Source organism: Sitophilus oryzae, unplaced genomic scaffold (genome assembly GCF_002938485.1).
Source record: "Sitophilus oryzae breed Bouriz unplaced genomic scaffold, Soryzae_2.0 scaffold_1385_pilon_pilon, whole genome shotgun sequence".
NCBI classification, from domain to species: domain Eukaryota; kingdom Metazoa; phylum Arthropoda; class Insecta; order Coleoptera; family Curculionidae; genus Sitophilus; species Sitophilus oryzae.
Window position 1 is genome coordinate 717048 of NW_022146043.1, and position 11402 is coordinate 728449.

At 33.0% G+C, this 11402-nt stretch overlaps 1 protein-coding gene across 2 annotated transcripts in view; it reads left to right on the forward strand.

Annotated features, from left to right (window-relative positions):
- LOC115875400 (acyl-CoA Delta(11) desaturase-like) overlaps positions 1–8678 on the forward strand; it is a 44748-nt gene extending 36070 nt beyond the window's left edge. For both annotated transcript variants that reach the window (XM_030890846.1, XM_030890845.1), the window contains exons 3-6: positions 275–405; positions 4060–4253; positions 4355–4549; positions 8268–8678. In XM_030890846.1, the coding sequence (XP_030746706.1) occupies positions 275–405; positions 4060–4253; positions 4355–4549; positions 8268–8580 (833 nt within the window). In that variant the 3' untranslated portion in view covers positions 8581–8678. The remainder of the gene's footprint in view (positions 1–274; positions 406–4059; positions 4254–4354; positions 4550–8267) is intronic.
- Positions 8679–11402: the final 2724 nt, after the last annotated feature.

Below are 11402 nucleotides of genomic sequence, written 5' to 3' on the forward strand. Positions count from 1 at the left end.
TTACGACGGAGACAACCTATCTATCGCTCGTGTCGCACTCGTTAGAGCCTAAAACAATAACACAACAATAACAAGACATTGTCTGACCGCATCCTTCAGCTATTTATGAATGAGATGCTCAGTCTATATTTTATTTTAAGTCTATGGGTGAGCAACTTTTGAGACGCACCCGATATAAATATATTGTATTATTTTTATTATAGCAATTATTCTGTATATTTTATAATTTTTATATTTTATTATTATTATAATTTATAGCGATTATTTTTTATAGCAATTATCCTCTACCAAATGGGCGCTTTTGGTATAACTGCCGGAGCTCATAGACTGTGGTCCCATAAAGCGTACAAAGCAAAATGGCCCTTGAAACTCATTTTAGTATTATGCCAAACTCTAGCTCACCAAGTAAGTTTAGTTTGATGATTTAAGCGGTTTAAGTTAGCGGTTTAAGTTAACAGAATTAATTAATATGCCTTTTATTGTAAGGATCTTGTAAAGAAGAGAAGGATATGTTTATATGAGTTAACCTTGTTATGATATATTATGACATAGCTTTATCCACGAAATTTATAGGATCTAAGGTCGTGTCTAGTCTTTATAAATATGCAGAGGTTGACATACAATACGATCGAAAAAAAAACGGCGTCAAAGACGGCCGAGGAATGACAATCGATGGTAATTTCGAGGAGGTCAAACTCTGGACGTCATTTACTTTATCCGTTTGTTTTAAATAGATTTGTGTGTCTGGAAACATTCTCCATCCTTTTTAATCTTTCCATAATTAGTGTTAATTTTCGACGTCTAGAGACGCATTCCCAAACTTTTCATCCTTGCATTTCATTCTCCAGCTGTCTTTGACACCGTTTTTTTTTCGATTATATGGTATTACCCTTTGAATAAGAAGACTAAGGAAGGAGCATCAAAAATCTTAGGTACACCGCGATGGGCCTCAAATATGGCCGACTTAAATTCCGGTTTATCAGTGTCGTTCTAATTTTATTTAAAAAAATGTAAAACTATGATGTAGGGTAGACGTGGGGTAGACTCAATAATTTGTTGTTTTATTTTACGTTGTGAATAAATGTTGGTAGTTATTAAAATTGTTATAAAAATATATAATTCTAATAAAAATAGATAAGTTATAATAAGTATTTATTAACACAAACATCCGATACGCTACTGAAGCAGGTAAGTCAAATTAACGTATCTAAATTCTTTGACATCTAATCTTTGACAAGTAATAAATAAAAGCTAAAATGCAAGAAAAATATATAATTTAGTTAATTTAAGTGAATTTCATAAATGATCGGTTTACTACACGTATGTATATTATTGTATAGTCACTTACTAGCGAAAAGTTGTTCCATTATTTCACGCAATTTTTGCCGAGATCTACCTCACGCTACACAACCAACTATTTTAGAGTCTTTTTCGATAAATCGCGATAGTGTCACTGTTAATTTAAGTGCTGCCACAATTTCCATCTAGATTTACTACCTTTATACAACTATCAGTAGTAGAATAAATAATAAATAACATAAAATAAGCTCCGTAAAGACTGACAAATCCACAAAATTTCAAATCAAATTCAAATGTGTCAAATGAATCGTCAAACAGAACTGTCAAGGATCCCCACCCTAGAGAGCTTTTATGGTGTCTTTTCCATGGATACATGGATAGCATTATTCTCCTTCCTTAGTCTTCTTATTCAAAGGTATTACCAATATTTTTCTAAATTTCAGTGCCCCCGTATTTCTGACGATAGATTTTTTTCTTCCTGTGCATTTATTTGTTAATAGCATTTGTTAGTGCAAAGTCCACCTAATGTATTTATGTTCAGTACTGTGGACAATCTGTGAGTCATTACCGTGGCAGGGGAATTTTAAGTTCTATTCTCGATTTAATAGTTGTGTTGTCTTGTACTTTTATAGCAACAAAAAAAGTTTTTTTAATGAATTTCTAATCAAAAAAATGTAACAGGTACAACAGAATCATTTTAATATATTACCATACTTTTATTTACACAATAACGTCATTTAAATAAATTTCAAAGGCGACGTATTTTTTTAAAAAGTTACATGAACTTGCATATAATGTATAGTTTTTAGCGTTATGTATATTTATGTTATATACGTAATTCAGCGCAAGTTATTGTTTTTAGACAAAAATATTAAAAAATCTTTGATCCCGCATCATTTACAAAATTATATTTATGCTTATTCAGAAATATGAAAATCTGAAATTAATTTGCTGCATGAATTAATTCATAGTCAGTTAAAAAAGAATAGTGATGATGCGTTATTTTCACATACATTTTAATATTAATAGCTGCATAGAAAAGTAATGTTATATTTTGTTATTCACATTTCACATTATACAGGCTGTCCGAATTGTATTCGGGAAACTTCGGCAGCATATTCTATAGATAAAAATATGTAAAAAAGTTCGTATAAATATATGTCCTAAAATGCTTAGTTTCGGAGATACAGGGTGAAGAAGTTTCATTTTTATTTCGATTTTTTTCAGATAATTTCTGAACTAATCAGTTCCCCGAATACAATTTCGACCACTCTGTATATTAATTTGATAAAGACTAGCTCAGGAAATAACTTACCTATGTATCTATTTTTGTGTCTTTTTTACATACACATATTAGAATACCGGGTGCGTCTCAAAAGTGGCTCACCCCTATAACTTTTTTATTTTTTCAGTTAAATCAGTTCCTGTTTCACTGTTTAAATGACACCCTCGGTATTTGTTTACTTTATTCGATAGAAAATAACACTCTGAACAGAATGACATATCATTTGTCAACTTTTTACATTTTCGCATCTGGTTTTTTTGAAATTATAACTTCCGGTTCATAACGAAAATTTGACTCGAAATACCAAGTGTGTCGTATCAAACTATTCGTAAAAAAATGCCATGGCACTCTAGATTGAAATTTAAAATACGATTTTTTATTAAGCCAAAATGTCAGAAGTTGGCATATGATATGTCATTCTATTCAGAATGTCATTTTCTATCGAATAAAGTTTTTTTTTTATAAAATAACGTTATCTGAAAAAATAAAAATTATAGGGGTGAGCCAAACAAATGAAACAGGAAGATCAATCTTGCATAAGTCTATACTTTTGGTTCAACACGATTTTATGCGCACGCCCCAAATAAAACGATCTGATTCGTCTATTTCATCGCTGAACACTGTTACCTGACCAACCAACTCTTTTTAGTAATGCCAATATTTCAACCTGTTATTTTAGATATTCTTGAAATATAGATATATCTATCCGTTTCTAGTTTTTGTTTAAATATATCACAGATTAAATTTAAATTTATAAATAAAGGCGCGAACAGTCAGACGCTAAATTGATTTACGTAGTATAAGATAGAAACTCAGAAAACTACTTGTATTGGTTAGTATGAAAATAGTCAACTAATCGCTAAGCACTTCCCAGGCTTGCGTAGTTCAAAGCTGTTGAACCAAAAGGACCGACTTATGTCGATTTTGTATAGCTCCATCTCAAAAATTTGGTTTCAATTTCTGTTCCTGACTAGCGATTTATTCTTATATAACGAGAGCATTATTATTAACGATTTATTCTTATGTACGAGAGCTAGCAACGTCGGAAAAACAAGTATTTTAAGACGTCTGGCTCTTTGATATATCTTTTACTATGCTTTACCGAGGATTCATTTATTTTTTTTGAATCACCAGAATTTTTTAATACTTTACTATCAGAATATAAACGAAAATAAAATAAAAAAGCCTTTCCCTAACCCGGATTCGAACTCCGAATCCTCGATTCGTAGTCGGAAACTCTACGCACTGCGCTATGGAGACATGTTCGATTTATATTCACTGCTAGAATTTATAGGACTAAATTTAAAAAAAATATAGGATCTTTTTCCGATCTGCAGTAGTGAACGCAACGGGTATCGGCAGCCAGACGGGCCGCATACTGTTCCAGAGAGCATAGTAAAAATATATCAAAGAGCCAGACGTCTTAAAATACTTTGCTACCTCTTAGACTATAATATATATATATGTTTTTTTAGAACTCCGTTATAGAATGGAGCAGAGACCATCGTGTCCACCACAAATACCAAGAGACTGATGCCGATCCTCATAATGCTAAAAGGGGTTTCTTCTTCTCACACATGGGCTGGCTCATGTGCAAGAAGCATGACGATGTTAAAGACAAAGGAAAAGGAATTGACATGTCCGACCTTTTCGCTGAACCTATACTAAGGTATTACAAAGATTACTTAAATATTTCTTTTATTCAACTTTGATACTTTTCAACAATAATATGGTGACTTTGCGAGTTATATTTATATATTTTATTTCTAGATTACAGCACAAATACTTCTACTATCTGATGCCAATCGGTTGCTTCCTTCTACCAACATTGTGGCCCATTGTTCTCTGGGGTGAAACACTTGGCAACGCCTACTGTCTTAACATAACCCGTTACGTCATAACACTGCACGCCACCTGGTTAGTCAATTCGGCAGCTCACATGTGGGGATCCAAACCGTATGACAAGTAAGTTTCATTTAATATTTATACAGGGTGGTCTATATATACTATACAGGACTCTATTCCGGAAACTTCGGCAGCATATTCTGCACATAAATATAAGTAAAAAAAGTTCGTATATATTTATGTTCGAAAGTGCTTAGTTTCGGAGATACAGAGTGTAGAAGTTTCATTTTTATTTCTATTTTTTTCAAATAATTTCTGAAGTAAAGTCAATATTTGGATGAAAATTGATGTCTTGAGAAATTTGATTTTTATGTCAATATGACTCCTGTTTGTAGGGGGCGCCATCTACATGTGTTTTAACATGGTTTTAACTGTTTTGAAATTTAATAACTTTACGTCCGTACCTGTATAAAACTACTGAGTGGAAAAATATACCTTTCCGTGATTTTTTGCGTAAAAAATGTCTCTTGGTAAAACGCACCACGAACAACCGTTCTCAAGATATTTAGAATGGAAATAATCAATACATGTCATTATTGACAAAAAATAAACATGTTATTTGGGAACTTTTTATTTTTTTAAATTGATCATATTTTATTTCAAAAAAATGATAAAACAATTTCTCTTGAACTTTTGGCATAAAAATATTTCAAACTTTTGATTTCAGTCTAACAATTTAGTGAACATGTTTAATTTATGTCAATGATGACAGGTATAGTCCAAAAAATGAATAACTTTGAATTTTGACCGTTATTTTTTACCAAGAGGGCAAATATAAAATCCCTCTATCAAAAAAGTCACTGATATTCTTTAAATTGAGTGCCTGAATGAATCAGATAGGTAACTCTTTTTACTTTCGTGAAATAGAAAAGGAAAATAATAAAACAAGTGACAGTTCTTCCTCTTTTTGCAAAAATCAACACGAAATGTCATAATTGACAAAAGTAAAATGTCATCAGCTTTTGACATTTCAAAATATTAGACCAATGCCGTCTCTAATAGAACAGCCTCGGAGCAAGATTTATGACGTCACGCTAGTTAGATACTACGGATTAATAAATATGTTGGAGAATACATGGACACATAATTATTTCTCGTATTTTTGGTTTGTATTTTTAAAATGATATAGTTTACTTAAAATATACATAATATACAGTTAATAAATACAATATAATATATACATATTTATAGTAATAAATACTTTGGCAAATAAACTATGAACCACACAAATGCAGCAAATGTTTTACAATATACAAATAATGAATAGGTGGTACATAAGATAATGGGTAAAATGCAAAATATATTTTAAATTTTGGGGTTCGAAAATCGATCTAATTTAACAAAAAACATTCAATATCTACTAATAGTGATGTACAATTTATTTATATATTATAATGTTTACTGCAATTAATAAACTAATATAAACTTGTCAAAAGATGACCACATATTTTTTTAAATTATTATTCTTAACACAAAAACTATCTACATTGACTGTAGAGTACGATTTCAGCCATATTGTAAAAAATTTGCTGCATTTGTATGGTTCATAGTTTTATCTGCTAAAGTATTTATTACTATAAATAGGTATATATATATATATATATATATATATATATATATATATATATATATATATATATATATATATATATATATATATATATATATATATATATATATTTGTATTTATTAACTGTATATTATGTATATTTCATGTAAGCTATATGATTTTTAAAATACAAACTAAAAATACGAGGAATAATTATGTTTTCCATGTATTCTACAACATATTTATTAATCTGTAGTATCTAACTAGCGTGACGTCATAAATCTCGCTCCGAGGCTGTTCTATTAGAGACGGCATTGCGTCAGCATGGCCGCAAGTTGCTAACCTAATAAAATTAACACTATAAAAGCCGGCGGGAACTGTCAAATTCAAAGTTATTCGTTTTACAGACTATATTAATAATTTCGATTCCACATATCTCGAGAACCATTACTCGTAACGATTTTTACCAAGAGACCTTTTTTACGTAAAGAAAAACGTCGTAAATATATATTTTTTTACTCAGTAGTTTTATACAGATACAGACAAAAAGTTATTCCTCTTCAAACTAGTTAAAAAATATGTAGGTGGTGCCCTCTACAAGTAGGAATCATATTGACATCAAATTCAAATTTCTCATGTCAAAAAAACGCACAGATACCAATTTTTATCCAAATATTAATGTTACTTCAGAAATTATTTGGAAGAAATCGAAATAAAAATGAAACTTCTACACCCTATATCTCCGAAACTAAGCATTTTAGGGCATTTTTTTAGAATTTAGAATGAGTGGGAGGGGGGTTAATCACTTCGACCTTACAGATCCATTGTGTCCCCCTTTCTTGAATCATAACTCATCATACAGTCCCAGGGCTTTGACAAAAGCCAGTATCTGGGACGGTTTTATAGAGGGTAGTTCTCCATCTCCAATATCATTTTAGGGCATACATTTATACAAACTTTTTACTTATTTTTATCTACAGATTATGCTGCCGAAGTTTGCGGAATGCAGTTCGGGCCACCCTGTATAATATATGCAATAATCTAATTTTGACCAAAAATTCGAGTTAGGAGATATTGCTCGTGCACCCGCGATATGTCTTTTAAAACCACACCAATATTTATTCTACAGGGTGGTCGAAATTGGTCTGTTTTAACAGAGAAAACCTATTTCCTGGCTAAATAGAGCAATAGCGACATAGAGGTCATGGGCTCGATTTCTGAGACATGTTTAATGGCATAAACCGCCTGTCGATATTTTCACTGCCAGCTGAGATACGGGGTCTTTTTGAATTTTCGACTATTTTAAAATTTGCCTATAACTTTTTTATTTCGCGGAAAAATAAAATTCTGTAAAAATGTTCTTAAGAGTTCATTTCACTACTCTGAAGAAGTAGCAAAATAAGCGTTCGGCATTTAACGTTTTATGTAAAATTGGCTAAATACCACAAACGAAGAAGGAAATTAAATATAAAGGCAAGGATAAAGAATTATTCTATATCCGTATTGTAGCACATTTTTAGAAAATTTCTTTATTTTTAAGATTTTGATGGTGAAACATCAATAAAATATTCCTTATCTTTGGACTAAATTTTCTCGAAAATAAAGACATAATTTAAAATTCCGTTACAATACGGAAATAGATTGAAGTTTTGTGATTACAGTGATATATAATTTATACGGTTTTGTAACAAATTGCTCGCTATTTTATGGCAAATCCTGAAGCTCTGCAAACCTCAATCAAGCATTAATCAAAACACGTATGTTTGAAATTTTGGGTGTGGCTTAATACGACAGGATTTGGCTAAGCCTTAGGCAGATTTCTGAAATATAATATATATTTCCTTCGGCCTCACACCCGCTTTACCCGACCCCTGAGAGCGACCCGAACAATACAGCATATGCTGTCCTTCATTCGCGAACTTCAAGTTCCAGAGCTTTACGACCTGGGCTACTCGAGAACGGTTCTGAAAGGAGCTGTGCGCGATAGCCTGGTGCCTTCATATGGCGCGGAACAGTCCTGAACTTTATGACTCAATTGAATGGAGTGAGAGTATCGCGTTCTTGAATAGTTCAGAGTTGCACAACTGCGTGAATGGAGGACAGCAATAATAGACTATTAAGGCACTTTTTCCCTTCCTTGTATACCAAACAGTTCGGGCTTACTACTTCCAAGGCGTTAAAAATTATAATATAGGAGCTTTTATTATTACATTATTTTTTTCTTTGCAGATACATCAACCCAACTGAAAACCTCTTCGTTTCCATGTTCGCTATTGGCGAGGGCTGGCACAACTACCACCACACCTTCCCTTGGGACTACAAGACCGCCGAATACGGCAGACTGAACTGGACTATGGCAGTTATCAATCTCTTCTCCAAAATCGGTTGGGCCTACGACTTAAAAACCGTCTCCCCTGAGATGATCGAAAAAAGGGTGAAGCGTACCGGTGACGGTAGCCACGAAATCTGGGGATGGGGTGACAAGGATCAGTCACCCGAAGACCGCAGAAACGCTGTCATTATTAACAAAAAGGATGATTAAACAAATACATCGCAAGATCTGTCTGTCCATTTTTAGTTTCTTCTTTTAAATAAATGTCTAACATTGGTAGATAAAAGATTAAACTGATAATTTTTTTGTTTTAGTTTTTTTTATGTTTATTGGTTTTTATTAACCTCGTTTCCTTCTTTATTGCTGTGTTGAACGGATGTTCGCTTAGTTCGTAATTATTTAAAACTCTTCTTTAATTTAGATTTAAAGCTTCAAGCAGTATTTTGTGTTAGTACGTGTTATATGATGTCTATATAATAAACATATTACGAAAAATAGTTTGTTTTATTATAGACCGTTGACTAAAGCTTCATTCAGAACCCCGCAATTAGTGGAATAAATTAACGGTTTCAATTAGCGTCGATTTGTTCCTTCAATTTCTATGTAAGCATTTAGAACGTCTAAATTAGTGGTAGACTTTTTCAATTAGTAAAAGAAGTTATCAAACTTTTAACTTTTCCACGAATTATACTTCAAAATTTCCGAGAAATGTCATTTTGGCCTTTGATTATCTTCCGTCAAGAGAAATTGTGGTTAGAAATCAAAAGTTGATTGTTATATAAGCTAAATATTAGGCTTTCTCTGTGGCTACAAGTATATATAAATATACTGCCATTACTTGCTGACGAGTATTCGGCACGCATCAGAAAATGGTCACGCAAGGCGTTTTCTTTCATGAGCTTTTCTGTGACTTAAAAGCCCGATACGTCATGTTATCTGCCTACCGCACTCCGGACATTCAAAAATCTCATTGCTTTGTTGTCTCTTTACTTTTTGGTTGTCGCTGTTAACTGAGTTTACAATTCTTCTCCCTTGAGTTCAATTGTGAGCTGTTTCTTCCCACTCATTCTGCATGTTAATTCCCTTTAAGTTTTCGTGAAAAATGTCCTTGTACCTTTTCAGTTGTCCACCCGGCCTCCTCTTCAAGCTCACCGTAAAGCAGAGATTTTGGTATGCGGTTTTCTTGCATTCTGCATACGTGACCAGCCCATCTTAAGCGGGATTTTGTAACCATGACTCCAGTACTCTCGCAGTTAACATTTTCAAGGACCGATACGTTTGAGACATGATGGAACCACCGGATTCTTAAGAGTTGCCTAAGATGTCTCTGTTAATATAACATGGTGGGGATTATTACTGCTGGATACACTGCAAGTTTCGTTTTTGTGCTCAAAAGTCATGATTGTAGAAAACCCTGTCTTTTAATTTCCAGAATGCTCTTGAGGCGCTGCTAATCCTGTGCTCAATTTCAGAGTCAATATTGGCCTTTTCCGATATCAAACTGCCGAGGTAGTTGAATTCCGCCACATATTCCAATAGTTCCTCTCCGATTTTTAGAGCATTGTTTTGATCTTCCGCTACATATAGGCTACGACTGACTAACGCAAGCTGTTGTTAGGATATTCTATTAATTTTAATTGTGTTTTTTAAACATTGTGAATGATTGTAAACTAAAAAGTATAAAGTGTAATTCAAAACCACGAATTTATTACGAATGAAGCTTAAATAGATTTAAGCTTTCATATAACTTATCATACCGGTACATGATCCGTCGAAGTTGTCAAAATTGGTATTTTTTGGGATAAAAATAATATGTGGAAAACCCTCTGCATGAAAAGATTAATGAAGGACCATCAACAAGCTTTTGTGGATTGCAATAGGGGACTAATATGGCTGATTTAAGTCCGGTTTATCAGTGCCGTTTTAATTTTGTTTAAAACGTGCAGAAATATACCTAATGTCAACACCTATTTGCGGTAACTTTCTGATTGGCACCCTAGCACCTTAGTGGCACCCAAAAATTAAATATACGTAAAAATTAAGTTTTGATAAAAAATAGAGTGGCATTCTGGATTTGAATATGATTGAGTTTCTTCCATAAGTACTCCATGCTAACTTAATTCTTCTGTTGATTTCTGGTAGTAGAGATCCCGAGCTGTGTACCTATTAGTTGTCCCACTATAATATTCTTCCACTATTTCCAATGTTGTGATATTTATTAGAATGTCTTTTCTTTCCACTATTAGTTTGTTGTACATTACTTTAGTTTTTGCTCATTCATTTTGAGACCCACTTTATGGCTGGCTGTATTTAGTTCATTAATTGGTGTTTGTAATTCTTCGGGACTATTGGCAATTAGGACTATGTCGTCAGCAAATCTTAGATGGTTGAGATATTCTCCATCTAGGTATTTTTAATCCTTTGTTGGCCCAGTCCAGTTGACGGAAGATTTCTTCTAGTGTTGCTGTAAACAGCAACACGTATATAGAGTCGAAAGCCTTCTCAAAGTCTATAAAGGCTCTAGCTAGAGGAAGTTCGTATTCTTTTATTCGGCTGATAGTTTCTCTTAGTGTGTGTACGTGATCAATCGTGCTGAAGCCGCTTCTAAAGCCTGCTTGTTCTCGTGGTTGTGCCGCGTCTAGCGTGTTTTTTATTCTGTTGTTTATTATTTTTGTAAATATCTAGTAAGTTACTGGTAGTAACCTTATTATTGGTCTATAGCTTCTGATGTCTTCTTTGCTGCCTTTCTTATGAATTAGAATTATGTTGGCGCTATTCCAGTCTTTTGGTATATGGTTTCTGGTTTCTCCTTAGACAGATAATAGAATAATTTCAGTAAATCATAAAATACAACAAAATCATTGACCATTTTCAAGTTTTTTTACCTAACGAAAAGTTGTAATATATCTCTCTCCAATCGTTCCTCATAGCTGAGGGTCGTGACTTCTATGAATACGTTTTTGTTTTATAAGATCTTTCCAGGCTAATCTGTCTTCAGCTCGATAGCTGAGTGTAGGGGTAGACCAGTTGTT